General features: G+C 41.1%; 1 protein-coding gene and 2 non-coding genes across 4 annotated transcripts; all 3 read left to right on the forward strand.

Annotated features, from left to right (window-relative positions):
• The first annotated feature begins 11,404 nt into the window (after positions 1-11,404).
• Positions 11,405-19,061, forward strand: nop56 (NOP56 ribonucleoprotein homolog). 2 transcript variants are annotated; one of them, XM_030052226.1, is made up of 12 exons: positions 11,405-11,554; positions 12,273-12,362; positions 12,449-12,563; positions 13,227-13,391; positions 13,644-13,842; positions 15,042-15,229; positions 15,547-15,698; positions 15,942-16,042; positions 16,366-16,514; positions 16,761-16,882; positions 18,132-18,251; positions 18,496-19,061. In XM_030052226.1, the coding sequence occupies exons 1-12, from the start codon at positions 11,552-11,554 to the stop codon at positions 18,748-18,750; spliced, it is 1,659 nt and encodes a 552-aa protein (XP_029908086.1). In that variant the 5' UTR covers positions 11,405-11,551; the 3' UTR covers positions 18,751-19,061. The 2 variants fall into 2 exon arrangements, with proteins under 2 accessions (XP_029908086.1, XP_029908087.1); XM_030052227.1 differs by having other exon boundaries at positions 11,406-11,554; positions 18,499-19,061.
• Positions 15,282-15,401, forward strand: LOC115359993 (small nucleolar RNA SNORA26). Its single transcript, XR_003928306.1, has one exon. It is a non-coding gene; the product is annotated as a small nucleolar RNA SNORA26 (small nucleolar RNA).
• On the forward strand, positions 17,984-18,051 carry LOC115359992 (small nucleolar RNA SNORD57). The gene has a single exon (XR_003928305.1). It is a non-coding gene; the product is annotated as a small nucleolar RNA SNORD57 (small nucleolar RNA).
• Positions 19,062-19,972: the final 911 nt, after the last annotated feature.

The following is a 19,972-nucleotide window of genomic DNA, read 5'->3' on the forward strand; positions in this document are numbered from 1 at the left end:
GACACCTTACACTCAAGGAGCAAAACATTGGACCAGATTTGCACCACTATACACAATGTCAGCCTCACACTTCTGCAAAACACTACACACAGTGATTTGCAAAACATTAAACACACTTGCGTTAGACACTGAAGTACAGCATGATGTCACTTCCTTGCAGTTCCAAAGCACTGACTGACAAATCAGCACACTCATGAGCCAGTTGATTGAACACAGCGATCAAGTGTGCAAACATACAACTGCTCAATTGTAGACACACGAATCAGAGATCATACCACTGATTCTTGGGAATTTGGATAAATCATCATCCCACTAAGAAAAATGCTATTTCTGTTGGAAATTTACAACATTTTAATGAATAAAAAGAATCAAGGACATAATCAGGGGGTCCTTTGCACATTTATAAGGTTCTTTTATAGGTTTATTTTTAATTTTTATTAATTTAATGATTATATGTTGGCCCATGGCCTACAAAACCAGTTGTCCTCAGATAAGAGATAATCATTTCAACTTGATTAAAACAAAAAGTAATAATTTCATTGAATAATATATTTACCACATGAAAGAGTACATCATAATACGTATTAAAAACTACAAATGATGAGTTTTGAACAATATTTACTATTATTACAAAATGTGTCCCACATATTCGTCACCACCGTCAGATATTTATTTAAAAAAAAAAAAAAACTCTACAAATACAAGGTCAATTACATTCCTGAGGACCCCTTTTCAAACCTTCAGCTCTACTGCATGCTTCAAGACCACTCAGGCTCCTGTAACTTTGCTATTTTCTCTTAAATCTCTTCATATTTTTGGACACTGCTACTGTCACAACCATAACATGTCAACACCGTCACTTTTAAAAATATTAGATTAGATTATGGAATAAATGTATACTTTTTAAGAAGAGGTCTGATGCAGGTAGCAACAGGGGTGAAACAAGATGGCTAATGTGAACAACTCATGCTTATCATGTGAAAGAGTAGGTTTTTGTCACCACCATCAGACGTCACCACCGTCTTATTGTATTGGGGCACATTTTCTTCATTGTTCGCCATTCGCGCCACTCAGAGACAAAAGAGACAGAGATGGAGGCTGTGTCACCTGGTGTGTTTGCAGACCCTTCAGTAAGTATCCATTACTAGTGAACTTCATGTATTTTATCAACCGTAAAATGTCAGGGTAGATTTGGTATGTATATAATCCGCCAACTAAATCTTTATATCTTTAAGAGAATTCATGAGAAATGTTACGTTCTGTTCAGCTTGTGAGCTAGCTACCACACGGCGGACCTCCATTGTGGTTTCGAAGTTCATTTCTGCCTTATTACCTAAATTACACCACCTTAAATTCAATTTGGGACAGTATAAGGAGTCACTCCTTTAAACACGTCATGAAACCTGATGAAGGTTAAATATTAACGTTAGGTAACTAGCTAACTACATTAGCTAGTCAATTCGCAGCGATTTCGCCATTTTGTGGCAGGTGCACCGCGGAGTTTGGGTTGAGAAGGGAGAGAGTTAGACTTGAGTTACTTATTGAGCGTATAAACCCATTCCGTTAAGTCTTATTGTATTTTAACAAACGTGTGTCCTATCGTGATTAAATTACAACCAACATTTGGGACTGAAGCCATTTGGCTGTCGTGTTTTAACATTAGCGTTACAGTCAGGGCTATTGTGTGTTAAACGGGCAAACGTCTGTCTGCGCTAGAAACCACTCGTTTTGGATGTTATCACGCCATTGAGCTAGCAAGCACAGGTCAGTGTGTTTTAACAGTGCTTGTACTGGTTTTCCTCTAGGGTTAGGGTTACTCTGGGTTGTTCGGTTTTGTGGGTGGTTATGTCCCTGATGTCACCGGTAGGCTGAAAATGACACAAAATGTGTTGTCCTTAACTAGACACGTGTGTTAAAAATTAACACATGATGTGTTATTTTCAACACATCTGTTGTGAGAGTGAAGCAAAACACCTGTCCAGAGTTGCACAACAATAAGCACAGACTCAGCTTCACACTTTTTGCAAAACAATGTTGATTGTGATGTTGATGAAATTCTCTGGCCAGATGCAGCTAGGTGAAGCGATGTGTGGTATTTTCTGTACCGCATTTTCAGGTTGTTGTTGTTTTTTTTGTTGTTTTTTTCCAGATTTCTTTTTGTTTTCTTTCTTTTATTTTACAGTACTACTTACCTGTACTTAGAACAATATTTAGCACAATATTTTTTATTTGTCTATTTGCTGGGCTTACAGTGTTATTTACACTACTATGGTAGCATAAATCTTGGGACATGTTTTGTTGTGATTGTCCATGTTGACTGATTTTGAGTATATTAAGTGAAATAAATCATATTTTCAATAGTCTGCATGACTGATGTTGTGTTTTGTGAATTTACCACATTGTATATTTGCACTTTCTCTGTGAACTTCACTTACAGTAGGCTAATCACTGAGAGGTAGAATTGCTATAAGTGTTTTAAGTTAAACACAGCTGTGTGTAACTGGTTCAAACAGAATTAAGCCTTATGAAATGTGTGTGTTCCATATGGTAACATAATATGGTTTTTATAAATTAGTGTATAATTTTTACAAGAGTGTTTCATTTTGCACAGGATTTGAGGTGTTCTGCATACTGTGTGTGTGGTTGTGCTAATTGTGTGTAGTGTTTTGAAAATCTGAGCCCTGTTTTGAAAATCATGCTTACAGTTTTTTTCGATTGCTAAAACACGTTTTTCAAAACTGTACGTTTTTTTCAAAACTGCACACACAAAACTCCAAACATCACACACAAATTGCTAAACCCTGGCATCCCTTTGCAAAACAACTCTTTGCCATCAAATCTCTTAACATGTTCACAAAATGGAACTCATATTTTCACATGACACACACATACCATTCATTGAATAAACACAACTAAGCTTTTGGCTGAACACTACCAAGCATGTACAGAACACTGAAGAGCAAAACTGAAAACACAATTATAGAAATGGAACACACTGAATCAATGACAATGCCCACTTCTCTCAGAGACAAACATAAAACATCACACAAATTTTCAGACAAAACATTTTATTTTTAAACGTTGCTTTCTTGGAATCATTTTTCTTTACTTAAATGTTTTGAAATAATAATAATAATTAATAACAAAATGTAGGAAACAAAGAATAAAGGGACCCAAAACAATGTGACTGCGACCCACAAATGCGTCCCAAAACACTGTTTAGGAAACAGTGCTGTAGTCTATTGAATGCAGTATTACAATACACACGGAAAATAGATTTCGTACCTGTTCTCCATCCTGAACGTCCTAATGATGGTCGACACTGTGAAGCGGCTGAGGTTTGGCTGGACCCTCTGGCCAGCCTCCCTCATGCTCAACCCATGGTTGAGCACATGGTCCAATACAGTAGCACGAATCTCATTGGAGATTCGGATTCTCTAAATCTAAAGTTGTAACAAATTGAGTCAAGCGATTGGGGACAGAAGTAAAGGTTGTGAAAATTGTGCCTAATTTTTGCTTTTTGTGTTTTAGCAATTGAAAAAAACTGTAAGCAATCATAAAAAACTGTAATGGCCTTCTCAATTTGATTCAGTCTGTACACTGACCTGTGCTTTGATGCTGTTACCACGTCTTGAAAAGTGCCTCCTCCAGCCCAGCCTCCACCTGCTGCAGTCCTGCTCTGGCTCTATGCACTCCAACGGGTCTTTATTTATAGCATGTGCTGCTTGTAACATGTTGCTGTTATACTGATGGACCGCAGCAGGGAACATCCCCAAGAGTAGAACCATACCAAGCCAAACTTAAGACCTACTGCCATCTTTATTCACAATAAATGGATAAATAATGACATGACTGATTCCTGAAGGGTTTCGCTCTGTAACACTATATCAATTTTGTCAGCAATAAACCATACCTATAATAATAGAATAATGAATAGTTGAATGACAGCAACAATAATTTATTTAAGATTTGTTCAATGAAATGGATGAGAGACCACCACAAAGACATGGAATAATGCAACACGACCCTTCAGTTGCATTAAAAATAAATTAAGGCAGTTTAAAATACTTATCAGACCGTATTACACCCCATCTGAGCCAGGTATAATGGGAATAAGGGATGACAGTACATGTATAAAATATAGGCTAATCCACCTGTTATGGGACTGCAGTAAAATTAAGGATCTGTGGTTTGGCATTACTAAGCTAACGATGTTACACATTAACACAACTATTCCACTCACACCACAGTCAGGTATACTGGGAGGTTTGCAGAGCTTCAGCAGAGTATCTTCAAAGAGTAAAAATATATTCCTGTCATTATGTTTGGTCACAAAGAAGGTAATTATGAATAACTGGATCTCCTTCTGTTCACTGCTCAGAAGGAATGAATCACTGAAGCTAAAAGGGAGCTTTAGTTTACAGAATAATAACTCAGAATATGCTGAAAGATGGGTGCCTGTTTAAACATATTTTAATGTAACTGTGAAGAAGAATATGGAAATTGTTCTTTTCTTGTAAGTCTCCTTTTTGTCTGTGCTGTATCATGATAGTATGTTTGAATGTGAACAGTAAGATGAAAGAACAGGGATGTTAAAAGCAGCAATAATAATCAGGGAAGCTTTTCAGCAGAGTTGGATTAGATTTGTGGCTTGGTTTAGGATGGGGCCAGAAATGTACAACTCAGTCCTCTTTTCTCTCTTTTTGTCTTTGTTTACCTGCATGTGATTGTATGTGATTGTACTGTTTTATTTCTTTGTATTCTGCAGAAAATAAAAATGGAAAAATGATGAATGAATAGCTGATGACTATTTCCTGAAATTACTGCGATTTTCAAATAATGGGCTAAGATGGGAAATGGCTTAAGTGCTACTGAAAAGTCAGCTTTGCTTTCTCACAGTCCATCATTTTGTTAGACTAAGTGTCACAGTGGAAATGGTGACTAACTTCTTTGGAAACAAATTCTTCATTTCAGTGAAGTCCTGTGACTTCAAATGAGGAAAGTGGGGGAGTAACGTGCTCACAGAGGATGACTGAAGAGTGAGGTATTATCTAAACAGGACAAGCTTTCTCAGCAAGACCAAAGAAAGAAAGTACAATTGCAATCGTAATTCCAATTGCACAAGAGCAGCGTTTCCTCTCCCATAAGATGTATTTTAATTATTATTTTTACCGTTGGAACCCTGGCCAGTGGATTAGTTAGCAGAGTAATTGTCATTTTGTATTTTTCCTTAGTTCTTGTTTTCATTTTGTTTATAATTTCTTGTTTTCATTCAGTTTAGTTTGCAGTTGGGTTTGCCCGTTTCAGTTTAGCGTTTTATTGTTTAAAAATGTTTAGGTTTAGTTTCGTTTTAATTAGTTTCAGTGTTAGTTTTAGTTTCTATGTTATAATATGAGTATTTCTCAGGGGCACGATTTAAGACGTTCAGAATAGAAATTACAATCCAAACACAACACTGTTGAGGAAGTTGACTCACTGTCATGGAAACGCTCCAGGCTCAATACACATCAGCACCAACGCCTCCTCGTGCTTTTTTGACTAGCAATTTGACTAAAACTAACGTTTTGACAGTTTTTTACATTTTATTTTAGTATTGTAAATGCTCCGTAAGCTACGCGTACGCAGAACCATAAATCGGCCTTAAATAGGCACAATGCGCAGCTCCGAGCGGAACAGACTGGCGCACAGTAGGAAACATGAGCGCGCACGTCTTCCCGTGTCATTAGGGAGAAGACACTGACATGTTGAAGATTTGTTTAGCTTTTATTGTGCAAGTGGGCGACCTGCCAAACGCGTTTTTTCTCTCTCCATCAAAGGAAGGGGATTTTTTCCCCTACATTTTGGGTGGTCATTTTGCCTGATTGGTTAAGGCTATGCGCAGCTATGGCTGGCATTAGGGAGAGGAAACGCTGCTCTGAGAGATATGGTGACACCCTGTGGCCTCTTCAATCTGACATGCACCTGCAGGAGCAGGGATTGGGCTGAATACAACAGAGACTCAACTGAGTGACACAATCACTTCCCTTTATTGACTGATTCATGAGAACATCATAAAACAGCTGTGCATTCAGTGCTGATGAGAGGCTTTATGCAGCGTCCATCTACCAGTGTCTTCAGTCTCACTATTTGTCTGCACACAGAGAGACACAGATAGTGAGGGAACATTGCGATTGCCATGAAATATATGCACGTAAAATCAAAGCACTATCACAGTGGAGATTTGGTGTTATGTCATCTTTTGATAATAGGATGTGCAAGGCCATGTAAGATTTTTTTTTTCAACAAATGTGTGTGCTGCTTCTTGGAACATGCAGGAACCTCTACCTTTCTCCTGCTCTTGCACTATTTCATGGATGATCTCCTCGAGCACAGGGGCCACATGGTCCAGCTGTTTGGCTGACAGGCGAACAGCAATCTCCACAGTTTTGTCCTGAACTCACACACACACACACACACACACGTACGGAGCATTAAGATAAATGGCTTGTACTGACTGTGCACATGCAGTGTCACAAAGGACGCTGTAAATACTTTGGCAGTGGGCTAGATGAAAACAATAACAATGTTGATGCCGAAGATTATGTGTGTGTGTGTGTGTGTGTGTGTGTGTGTGTGTGTGTGTGTGTGTGTGTGTGCGTGTGTGTGAGATCGCATGTTTGTGTCTATGAGCTTACAGGATTTCCACCATTTTCCACCTGAGGAAGCTGCTGGATTGTTACTTCTTCGAACTGACCGTCCTCTGACCTTGGCTCCATGCCCTTCTTGCCCTCCCGCTCCTGTAGCACACATACAGAAACACACACACACACATGCACACACACAAATGAATGACTGTTAAAAGGCTGAAACACATGGCATTGTTTCATGTCATAGAAGCACAGCATAAACTACCACAGTATCTATGTTTATCCCTTATCTGTTGCTCCTCTGAAAAGCAGCCACGCACACAGATTGGCCTCTCAAACAGACTGCCATCAATCTGTATGTGGAGCCATGGGACCTGCACTGTGATTTTTAATGACATAACCAGAGCTGAACAATGTGTACAGAAATTAATATCATGGCAGCTACAAAAAATAATGCTTGTTTATGTCTGATAAAATGTGTAAACATATGAAAAATCACATGTTAAAAATGCCAAAATAATATTCATTGCAGTAATCTGCATGGAAAAAATACAGTATCAGGCAAATTTTCCAATAATGTTCCTTAACTTGTTTCATTAATTTGACATTTTGAGAGATTTTAATCAGTATTTGCTTTTGACCAGTAACTCAGAAAACAGAAATATGCATCATAAAAACTCTAAATCATTGTTTGATCACTACACAGTTCTACTAGCAGACATAAACTATAATAATAATCACTGTCCAGCCCTAATACTGCATACTGTCAGATTACAAAAAAGTGGGTTTACCTTCATGAGCATCATCTCCTTAGGGCTGAAGAAAGTGATGTGTGCCTCCGTCCTCTCGGCCAGCAGGGCCACCAGACACACCAACACCATGCAACCCGCCACTGCTCTGCGCATGCTCATTCTTCTCTGTCCTTAACACACACACACACACACACATACACATACATATGTACATATGCACACATGAAAAATAGGCACGCAAAACAAACAACCATGCACACATGTCCATACACAGAGGTACTCCAACATGAACAGGGGTGAGTGGCACTGAGGCCAGGCCACTCACAAGAGAGCAGGGACTTTTTTCAGCTATGGGAAAGAGAGACAGCACTCAAAATAGGTCAACATGCAATATTTGACATGGGATGCAGCATGTGTGCCTGACACAAGACTGACTGAGTTCATAGGAGTCAAATCGGTGACAAGGGATATCATGTCATTATGCAAGGGAGATACTGAAGAGTAGATAGACAGAACGAGAGAGAGAGAGAGAGAGAGAGAAAGTAGCATTGCAGTAATAAACAACAAACTGCCCCAGTGACAATAGAGATAAGAAGCTGGAAAGAACCAGCCCATACTTAAAAAGTAAGACAACGCTGTACGCCAAAAGTGAAAGAAGAAAATGAGGATACCGAGGAGGAGAAGGGCGGAAGTAACAAAGAGTGAGGGAAAGAGACAGACAGAGAGAGAGAGAGAGAGAGAGAGAGAGAGAGAGAGAGAGAGAGAGAGAGAGAGAGAGAAAGCTGTACTCACGAGTCAGCCTTGGCCAGTTGCTTTGAGATGAGCAGTGCTCTGCTTGTCTGAGCGTCAGCTTGCCCCACTGAGCCTTTATATCAAGCCCTCGTCTGATCCGAAGCTTTTTACTGTCCTCCCTCACATCCGCTCCTCAACGGGCTTCTTCAAGCCCTCGCGTCCAGACCCATGGAAACACAGATATTCCTCAGGAATCCAGTGTTTTATTAGGGCAGTTAGCTGTCCACACTGTATCTAGGCCTTGGACAAGATACCCTGAATGACACACAGTCCAGGGGTGTCTGAGTATTGTTCACTGCTTTGTTTGTTGTTTGTTTGTGCACAGTCTGTTGCATACCGAATAGTTTTGATGTGATGTAGTGAATTATTGCTTGAATTGGTTGATGGCGCTGCAGAACAAAGAGCAGTAGATATTGTCTCATTTGTTCAGTGAGTATAAGACTGCAACAGTTTATCTTGGACTCCAAGGTCGAGGTAAATTAACCTTCAAACAACCCAGGAACTGCATTTTCCTGTGAATTAAACTGGAAATCTGTAAACACTTACTGAGTGACCCTAATTCTGTGTGTGTGTGTGTGTCTAAGAGTGAGATAGAGATTTGTGTGTGTTCAGTCCCAGTAACCATTCTTCTAAAAGCAACTGCTAACATCCAAAGCCTATCTCTCCAAAGAGGTCAGTCGTAAATTCTAAACTCTTAAGTAATATCCACACGATGTGACATTTATGACCTGCCAGTAATTTCTATTTCTGTACAAACAGACCCACATGCATCCATTCCCTGGAAACACATGACCCTAAAGAACTTTTATGATGCTTTTTCCTGATATGACACTTTATCTTTTTCCTGCATGCTGTTGAAATGTTATCACAGCTCTCAGGTTAGGTTCACAGCCATTGTTCAAATGCATTGCAGCAGTGGATAATTCAATATATTGTAGCCGCTGTGACTGAATGATTGCAGTTCAGGTGTGTAAGTACACAATGTGCACATTTTTTAAGCTTTTCTGTAGCATCACCACACGCACACTCACACACATCAATATTTTTAATATATATGATTATCACACCATTTTATTATCACACCTTTGTTTGTTTAGTTTCATTACCTGTTATGTTAATCAGAAATACTTTATTGATCTCCGAGGGGAAACTGGGTAAAACTGGATCTTAGTTTAACATTTTAATGGTAAACGTTGTTATAATGGTTAATTTTATGGCTATTGTCATTACCTAAGCTTGGTAAATTTGATAACTGTATTAATTTTGGTCATCTAAAACTCATGGGCATGAAATTTACCAAAGCTGTGTATTTTTTCATGAATGTTTAAAATGTGGCCATATGTCCTGTGATGAGTCTATAATTTACTGTGTAGCCAATGAATGTTCCCTCGGGTTGTTAATGCCCAAAACTGGAACACTGAAACCCATTTAAAGTGTATATTTTCATCACTGGTATTCTTTGTAATATTGCATTTTATGATGTCAGGCTTTCACGCCCATCGTTTTCCTTAAAAGTTGTAATTTTCAACATTGCTCAGCAGATGGGGCCATTTTGGTCCCTTCGCTCCTCTCTACAAACGCATGGTACTACCTAGTCTCCACTTTGGGCTTTTAGTCCAGTCATTTTATGAAAAAACCTAGGACAAATATGCATATGCATTTTGGAAGCATGTACACACACACACACACACACACACACACACACACACACACTAATTTCTCAACACACGCATACAGACTACTTTTAGGGATCACGCTCTCCTCACCAAGTCAGTGAAGGTGTTTTTTTGTTATTATATGGTCATATATAGGTGATTTTCAAAACTTTCCACCAATGGGATTCCTTGGGATTTTTTCTTCCTCACTCAGGACATACTGTGGATACAAAATTAGTTGAGTTTGCTTCTCTTGTAATTTGTCCTAGGTTGCCCCCAATTTTTGCCTAAAATTACTGGACTATTTTCTCCTATAGATGACCAGAGGTGAACTGAACTTCACTGACTTGGTGAGGCGAGCGTGATCCCTAAAAGTAGTCTGTATGCATGTGTTGAGAAATTAGTGTGTGTGTGTGTGTGTGTGTGTGTGTGTGTGTGTACACATGCTTCCAAAATGCATATGCTTAAATCCTTCTAGGAAAAAAACGACCCAATTAAAACCCATAGAAAACAATTAAAAATGTAATTTTTCATCTCATGGTCATCACACCATAAAATCATGCATTATATTTTATAAGGCTTTCAAACTGAAGCCCTGCCTTCAAAATTCTAATTTTTTTACTGTTTTCCAGATGATTGGGCTATTTTTCATGTTTGCCCTGGGGGGCAAAATATATGCTATTCTCAGAGTTTCAAACAGAGGCTTTGTCAGCAGCAGTGTACGTGTTATCAAGCTGTGCCGGCCACTGCAGCAATTTATGTCAACCAAAAATAGTGTGTGTGTGTGTGTGTGTGTGTGTGTTGATATGAATGCCGACGAATGATTTTTAAATCTGACTCTGCACAAAAAATAAAAATACATCAAAATCAGTGTTGTTGCCCATCATTGATATGTACGAGACTGTAACCCTCCAAAAAATTCACTTTGCATTTAGTATATGGAAAATAATTATTTTTGTGTGTGTGTGTTTAAAAAAAATAATTCAGTGAAAGTGAAAAAATGTTTTAGGAAGGGGACATTTCTGTCTAACACCAAAGAAACTTTTTACATTTTACTTTTTTTTTTTTTTTTTTTTACAAGGCACATGGGTAAAGTGTTATGTGATGTCAAGTCAAGTCAGTTTTATTTGTATAGCCCAAAATCTCAAATTACAAATCATTTTGATGACTGGACCATTTCAGTGTTGCATTATTGATGCATATTAACACAAAAGGAGTACAGTTTTTTGATGTTGTAAGTGGTCCAGGTGTCACTGGTCACACTACTCCATATAGGCTAATGTAATGTTTCACATTTCATGGGGTTATGGTATGTTTTACATGCAAAATCTTAATTCTGCAAAGTAACAACTAACTTCGTGTAAATGTGGTATAAAAGGAGCATTTCCCTCTGAAGTGTGGAGTAGAAGTATAACGTCCGACAAAATGGAAACACTCAAGTAAAGATGCACTTCAGTACTTGAACAGATGTTCACTGTTCACGCCTCGGCCTGCGGTGTTCACGTTCTCTCGAGATGGCGTGAACGTGGTTGTCACGTGACCAGTTAATGTTTCGTTACCAGCAGGAGGCGAAGTGGAGGCATGCCGGTGTGTCTCGCGATATAAGGCTGTTGTCGCGGCATTTTAGAGCTGAAGCAGCGTGTTGAACTCAGAGAGCCAGTCTTTCTGTCGAGGTGAAGGAGAGCAGACACGCACTGCGTGTCGCAGCAGGGATTTTTTTCCAGTCATGGTAAGCGTGAAGTATATTTGTACTGCTAAATACGAACAGTTTTCAATATAGGAGCCGATCGAATGGCACCTAGTGATTTTGCACGCATTGAGTGCTAAGATAGAAATTTCGTAGTGTTTTTACGGTTGCTGACTTGAAGGCCTCATTAGCAGGAGTGGGAGAATTAGCCACCCATGTAGTTAACTCAGCTAGTGTTAGCCGATTGATACTTTCTTAATGTAAACCAAGGCTGCCGGCACATAAGTGTAGTTTGTTCAGCCGGGGCAGCTGTCCTTAACCTCGGTGGTGTGTGTGGAGCCGTACCCTGCTGCTGTTTCTCTGCGGCTCCTCATGTAGAGCTAGCGTTAGCAGCGCTGCTAGCTTACACAGCAAGTTGGGTTTACCGCACAGGCCTTAAAACACGTGGGCACGTTACTTGGACAACGTGGTCAAGCCGTACGAGCACAACCTATTAAAAATACACGTTGCTGTTTTGCCCCAGAACCTAAAACTAAAACACACTTTAGAATAATTTTTGTGGCATGTTTTAACAAAGGTAACGTTACTGAGATAAACGTGTACACGTTGATTCAAGCCGTAACCTTAATGTTACCACGTGGGAACACCAGTTGACCCTATATTCTAAAAATGGCCCATATTACTTCTTATACTGAGGTTATATCTAATAATTTGTGATCTGTCCCTTCATTTCTAACCGTAACGCATGTTTCCTCTGCAGGTGCTGTTGCACGTGTTGTTCGAGCATGCGGCGGGCTACGCTCTGTTCGCCGTCAAGGAAGTGGAGGAGATCGGCATGCTGCTGCCTCAGGTGGGCCATGTAGCCATCCCACCATGCACACTGTTGGTCACCCACGTTGATTTGCGAGATAATGACATCCTCTTTACTATTTGTAGGTGGAGGAAAACGTCCTGAACATCGGGAAGTTCAACAGCATGGTCAGCCTCGCAGCCTTCTTCCCATTCAAGTCGGCCCAGGCCGCCTTGGAAAACATCAATGCGGTTTCTGAAGGCGAGTTATGCTCCTGTCTTACAGCTTCATTTACAGTCCAATCAGATGTGATGATGCTTCTATAATCTGTCAATCCACTGAATGACCGTGCTGACAGCATAATGTCAACCCTGAACATCTGGACCAAACCTTGTAAGGTGCATAAAAAGAAGCAGAAACAAGATTTTTTTTTCTGCTGAGTTGAATCTACAGACCTGCTATCCTTTGAAAGTAAAATAAATTTTCATGTATACAATTGAGATGAACCTGGCCTATCTGAGCCTTGTAACCCTGTAAATTATGTGGGGTTGTGAGATGTGCATGGGTCATAAAGTCCAAAACCTGCTTGATTAGTACAAAAGTAGTTCAACAAGTGACAGCTGTACTTTTCAACTCGGCTCACAATTGAATTGCTTTAGCTCTGGTATGTCAAGTAGGTGGTGGTCATACTCGGCACTCTATTTTCAAAGTTTTTTTTCTTTGGTTCATGTTAAAACTCTAAAACTACTTTCATTTTCCTGCAGTATAACTTTTTTTCCTGCAGTGTAAATTGTATGGCTGGTCTTTATACAATTGGATATCTTTATATTTACAATGACTTAAATGTCGCATTGGTCTTGGAATGTTAAGTTACTATTTATGTCTAGCTCATGCAAGTATTTCGGTATCATCTCTCACTTGCAGGTGTGGTTCATGCTGACTTGAAGTTGTTCCTGGAGACAAACTTGCCCCATGGCGGAAAGAAGAAGGTTGCGTTGGGGGTTGCTGATGCCAAAATTGGAGCAGCTCTGCAGGAGGAGCTGACCTGTTCCATCCAGACCGGCGGAGTGGTGGCTGAGATCCTTAGAGGTGAGGAGCCAGTTTCCCGGTGACTTCAGTTGTCCATTAGTCCTCTGTGAAGAGCTCCCAATATTGAAGCATAATGACAACACATTTATGGTTTTGGTAGTGTGGCCTGTTATGATGTGATTTTTTTTGTGATCCTGAAACTCCTGATGGTTCATACTGAAAATCTGAACAGCCAGTCATCACAGGCTGTTTGCTGGATAGTTCTGCTTTATTTCAACCCAACACACCCTTTATCTGTATCTTTATTCCCAGGTGTGCGGCTTCACTTCCACTCCTTGGTGAAGGGTCTGACCGGCCAGGCTGCCTCGAAGGCCCAGCTTGGTCTGGGTCACAGCTATTCCAGAGCCAAGGTCAAGTTTAATGTCAACAGGGCAGACAACATGATCATCCAGTCCATTGCTCTGTTGGACCAGCTGGACAAGGACATCAACACTTTCTCCATGCGAGTCCGGTAAGGAGTTGGGGGTCCGTAGACCACTAATGCTCTACTGGTCTGTCTTCTTGTTAAACAGAGGATGTGCCTATAGGCCAGGGGTGGGCAATCATGTGCCATGGAGGGCCGAGAGGCTGCAGGTTTTCTTTCCAACCAAAAACTCCACCAGGTGATTTCACTGATTACCTCACCTTCAAGCAGAGAGCAGGGACTAATCAGTGAAAACTCAAAAACTCAATTCTGTTGTGTGTTTACAGTGGTTTCAGTGTACACTAAGTTGTCCTTTTGCTGTGTGTTGTGTGGCACTGGTGTGACAGACCCATGAAATGACGTCTTACTCGCTTGACTGTCTGTAATTCCTGTTATAACAAGGTGTTGGGGCAGGGTCATTTAAATGTGTAAAACAATGGGATGTATATTGGTGAAGGAGAGGAGCTCTATTTCTTGAAGGGATGGGTGGAGGAGATGGACTGTTGGTTCTTAATTGTTACCTGCATGAAATGGTGTATACTGAGTTCACCATCTACAAATACAGTAGATGGTAAAGTAATAAGTTACACTCAGTGTGTGGTGATTTGTCAGGCAACAGGTTAAAATGTCTTTTTTGCTCGGGCTGGGTGATGTATGGATATCAAATCAATATTGTAATAACTAGATATTGTCTGGGATTTTGGATATCATACTATGATATTTCCTAAGCGTTGTCTTTTCCTCACTATAAAGACTGCATTACAGTAAAGGAATGTCGTTTTCTGAGCTTAATAGACTGGTCTAGACCTTCATGTTCTTTGCCCCTTGAGTTAATCGTATCCATATTACTAATGATTGTTAATCAGTTTAGTACATCCCTACAATACCAGTTGTAGAGGTATTTGGTTGGAGATATTGTGATATTTTGATTTTGTCCACATTACCCAGCCTTAGCTGTTGCCAGTGGAAGTAGTCCTAACCTGAGCAGCCTCCTGATGCTTACCACAGACAGCGCCCCCTAGAGTGCTGGCTGTATAGAAAAGGGAGGAACATTAACCTCTGCCCTGCGTGTATACTCTGCCAGCTGTTGTCTGGTGGAGCCACACTGTTGGGGCAGAGACAGCCTCTGCATGTGACTGATGCCTGATCCCTCGCCACGTTTGACCTGGAATCCTGCTCTGAGTATTGTACGTGACACCCTGACACAAGTCTTCTCGCTGCTCACAATATTCCTTGTATGTCTGCAGTGAATGGTATGGCTACCACTTCCCAGAGCTGATCAAGATCGTGCCAGACAACTCAATGTACTGCCGCCTAGCCCAGCTGATCGGCAACCGGAAGGAGTTGTCAGAGGAGAGCCTGGAGAGTCTGGAGGAGGTGGTGATGGACAGTGCCAAGGCCCAGGCTATCCTGGAGGCATCCCGCAGCTCCATGGGTCAGTACACAGAACAGTCAAAATCACATTAAGACCACATCATGCCCCTTTTTTGCCCATCCTGGACTAACAAATGTCCTTGGTGCCTAACACAGGGGGGCAGAGTAGCTCTCTCATAAACCTGTAGTGAAGGCACAAATCCTCACTGCGGAGCCTGTCGGGAGAAACAAGCCGTGTTGCTTGCATAGTTGTAAGCATGAATATATAGTGTATTAGCAGCACAAATTAAAAAAAAAAAAAAGAGTACAACTAGGGCTTCAATTGTAATGCATCAGTTGAGGAATAGTTAACAACCTCTCCTGATTTTTGCCCTGTAGGTATGGACATTTCTCCCATCGACCTGATCAACATAGAAAGGTTTTCCAACCGTGTGGTGTCTCTGGCTTCCTACCGGCTGGAGCTGCAGGAGTACCTGCGGTCCAAGATGAATCAGGTGGCCCCCAACCTGGCAGCTTTAATCGGAGAAGTGGTTAGTACAAGTTTCAACTGTACTGCTATTTTGATGTTAAAACGGGGGACCAATGATGTTTTACCAAAATCTGTCAATCCACTGAACTTCTCTGATGAAATCCTCATCCGGTACTGATGGTCTTCCCTGTAAGAGATTTAGCTGAAAATGGATTCTGTGAAGACATGGTTTTATCGTTTATAGAAGCTTCCCCTGCTGTCAGGGTCATATCTATGGCTGATTGTATTTTTCCTCTGACTTCAGGTGGGAGCTCGTTTGATCTCCCATGCTGGCAGCCTGACCAATCTGGCAAAATACCCAGCTTCCACCGTGCAGATCCTGGGAGCAGAGAAGGCCCTGTTCAGGTACTGGGGCACCCCCTCCCTGCTGGGGGAAGCAATGGCTGCGGTGATGGCAGGGCTGGGCCGGAGCAGAGAAGGGTGACCAGAGAAGGCAAACTTGTAAAGTCTCGTCTGGAATGATCCCTCTCGCCCTAATGCACCCCCACAGTCTGAGCAGCCACACACAGCACTGAGGTAGCGAAACCGCTGAGCTTACTTTTCAGCTACGAGTGCAAACACAGCTAACTTCCAGCTTCCATTTGTTGGGAAAAATTCTGACTGTAGACTGTTTTTTATTACTGGAACCGTTTTATTATGAATGTCAAAGCAACCTTATTTTCTCACAGAGCCCTAAAGACTCGAGGCAACACCCCCAAGTATGGTCTCATCTTCCACTCAACCTTCATTGGTCGTGCTGCTGCCAAGAATAAAGGCCGCATATCCAGATATTTGGCAAATAAGTGCACCATCGCTTCACGAATTGACTGTTTCTCTGGTGAGTTGAGTTTACACAAGAAGCAAGGAACGGGGCTTGATGTTGAATGCTTAAAAACTCAAGTTCATAACTCTGCATTGGTTGGTTTAATTCTTGTGAAATTTGCAATGATGCTCATATTTTTCGTCAACAGCATTCATCCTTCGGGTTGATGTTGAGAATCTAATTCCTGAGCAAAATCACTAGTCTGTACTGGGCTACTGCAGTCTGCTGCTGGGTCTGTAACCGATTTTTACTGTTTGCCAGAGGTACCAACGAGTGTGTTTGGGGACAAGCTGCGCGACCAGGTGGAGGAGCGCCTGTCCTTCTATGAGACTGGTGAAGTGCCACGCAAGAATGTGGACGTCATGAAGGAGGCTGTGAAAGAGGTGAGCTTAACATTTGAGCTGTTGAGGTTGCAGATCAATATTGAGGCACCTGGGTTCAAGTCTCTGCCAGCAAGCATCAGCCAATTTGACCTAACGTCTATGAAATTTTGATGTGTTGCTCATTTGGCAGTTGTAGTCTTCTACATAGGCAAATGGATGTCACAATTACAGTTTGAGTGAGATCTGAGAGTGCACACATTCATCTTTTGTTTCACTTTCTTTGCAACAACTCTACTTCTGTGCTTTGAGTGTAGCCACATGTTGAGTGGACCTGTGAAGCAGGTGTTGGTGTGCAAGGCTTCCTTCCTCTCTGCCAAGCAGTCTCTTGAGAGTGAGCACTTGGCTGTCAAACCACTGTAGAGGTGCTTGTGCTTGGCTCAGGGACACAGTTTCACCCGTTACTCACGTGAAACTTGTCAGCATTTTAACAGTCACTGTTCCCCCACCTAACCTTTAATGGGAAGAACAGTGAGTAAATTCCACTCTGCTGTGAGATGCATTATTGAATTAACAACCAAACTGTAAACTGCATGCACAGAATTTAGATTCATTTCATAATCTATAGATGGTGCATTGGATTTTCTACAGTAGATGTAAATTAAAGACACTGATATTACACATTTCAAGACAAGAGATACAAGTGTCATTGGTGTGTATGACATGTTCAGGTTTCTCCACGTGTGATGGCAGTCTTCCTATAAGTCTAAACTTCACAGAATTATTGCTCTTTCGTATGCACATCTATCCACAATGCGGTGTGCATTTTGTGTTGTGTGTATGTAGGAGTTACTACAGTGATAGCCCACTTATACAATACAGTAGATGGATCACATTGTCACGGCTGTACAAATGATACACCATTATAACCTGAAATGTAGTTTTTGTTCTAGTGTTAAAGGCAAGGCAAAGGGAGCAAGTTCAAAAGTTTGTTTTTGAATTATGTGTATGAGAGCCTGAGGGTTAAACACTGAGTGTGTAAACTTTTTGCTACACGGATCAGCTTGGTTGCTGTTTTAATTGGCTTGAGAGGCTTGTGAAATGCTGATACTTGACCACACACTGCTTATACATTCATAGTTTCTCAGTGCTCCTTTAGCCTGCTGTGAATGATGACAGATTTCTCCCTGACTTGATCGTGGGGGTAAAAACTGATTTAATGAGCCTGACACAGCACAGCGCAGCACTTGTTAAATGACTGGTGGTCACTGCTTGATTGTCATGGCAGTATCTGTTTCTCACCACATTGCAGGCTAGTGATGTTGCGGCCGAGATAAAGCGGAAGCTTGAGAAGAAGGAAAAGAAACGCAAGAAGCGTGAAAAGAAGTTGAAGGAACTTGAAGCAAATGGTGACGCCAATGGCGAAGCAGAGGTATGTAGCTTTTTGGATACTTGGCCAGGCATGTAATTGATTTGGGATTTGACCCTGCTCTGTGGTCCTGTCTCAGTGTACGACATGCCAGATCAAGTTGACTCCGAACCATTGGCAGGTCCTAACCAATGGGCTTGATCACTGAAGCGAGTCAGACATCATATCGCTTAAATAAAAGGCAGAGATGGTGTTCATCTGTCATTTAACTATTTCTAACCATATCCTTTTTTCTCTTTATCCGGAGAAGGTGGAGAACGGAGAAGCAGACACCAGCGTGGTGAAGAAGAAAAAGAAAAAGAAGCAGGCAGCCGAGGAGGCAGAGGTCACCGTCGAGGAGACGTCTGCTATAGAGAACGGAGCAGAGGACGCCGAAACTCCAGCCAAGAAGAAAAAGAAACGAAAGGCTGAAGCCATGGAGGCAGAACCAGCTGAAGAGACCCCAGAAACACCTGTGTCTGAGAAGAAAAAGAAAAAGAAGAAAAAAGAGAATGCAGAGTAGCAAATGGGGTCAAAGACTTTCTGTACAGTTACTTTTTTTATTTTACTCACTGGACTTTGAAAAAAAAAAAAATCAACATGTGTGCTTGAAGGCAGATGTGTAAGCAGAATTGTATAGTCCTTTTCAAGAAACCTCAAAGCAGGTTAGACTGAAATGAAACAAGCTGTGCCTTGATGTTTTTTTTTTTTCTTTCTTTCTTTCTTTTTGGCTTGTACCTGTGTAAATAAGTTGCATTATAGCCACACTGCCCTCCAAACAACTGTCTTTATCAATGTAATCACCTTTTGTAAAGTAAAACATCTTATGCAACACCCTGAGTCAGATTGTTTGTTGGAGAGTCTCTTTTTACAGTGGCTCTCTGATAGTGGTTACACACAGACATGTGCATGGAAGTAAATATCCATATCTCATAAATTGATAGTGGATTTCATTGGAACTATAAAATAATGGTGGCCCTTGTATGAGTCCAAATTCTGCACATTAGTGACAGCATTTGGATTTGGGCTTTAGGCATTGCTGATTTTACAGTCTTACAGCACTTTGCCTTTCTGTTCCTGCCTTATTGAACATCAGTCTATGCACTTGCCTTGGGCCACCTGCAGCTGGCTGCTGTGTGGCCCAAGCTGCTCAGTGAATACAGAAGTAGGTTAATGACTACCTTTGTCCTGAATATGTGCATAAATCAGTCATAGCAGTTTGGCATTTATGTCACAGCTTCCTTAATGCATATTTTGTGCAAGCAGCTGCAGGTTATGAGTGAAGTGTTTACTGTTAACACCAACTCATGCTGAACTTTTAAAATGTGTGGCACAAACCCAAATCATGACTTAATGGTTTTTCCTTCAGAGCAAAACAAAATGAAGGTAGCTGAATGTATGCTAAAAGTCTAGCTTGGAACTGTCAATTATAAATTGAGGATGCAAACACTACACACAAAGGACAGAAAATGTTTGAAAAACCAAAAATAGTTGGAACCATTAGGGAAGCAGGTCATCCATCATTGCCTATTTATATCTCCTTTATGTTGGATGTAGAGCTGTTCAATGCCTAACAAACTAGAAATTGTAGGGTGTGTTTTACAAAATACTGCCATAGCGTCCTTTGAGGTCATTGTCCCTGATTTTATTTATGTAGTCAGTCATTCTGGTTATTGCTCTGCATGTTTTGCCCAGCGGCACGGTGGTGCAGTGGTTAGCACTGTCACCTCACAGTGAGAAGGTCC

Source organism: Myripristis murdjan, chromosome 5, assembly GCF_902150065.1.
Source record: "Myripristis murdjan chromosome 5, fMyrMur1.1, whole genome shotgun sequence".
Classification (NCBI taxonomy): domain Eukaryota; kingdom Metazoa; phylum Chordata; class Actinopteri; order Holocentriformes; family Holocentridae; genus Myripristis; species Myripristis murdjan.

Excerpts from the sequence above, each read along its gene's own strand:
- nop56 (XM_030052226.1), top strand. Across the intron at positions 15,699-15,941 it reads CAGCTTTAATCGGAGAAGTG|GTGGGAGCTCGTTTGATCTC; the intron begins GTTAGTACAAGT and ends CTCTGACTTCAG. Across the intron at positions 18,252-18,495 it reads ACGCCAATGGCGAAGCAGAG|AAGGTGGAGAACGGAGAAGC; the intron begins GTATGTAGCTTT and ends CTTTATCCGGAG.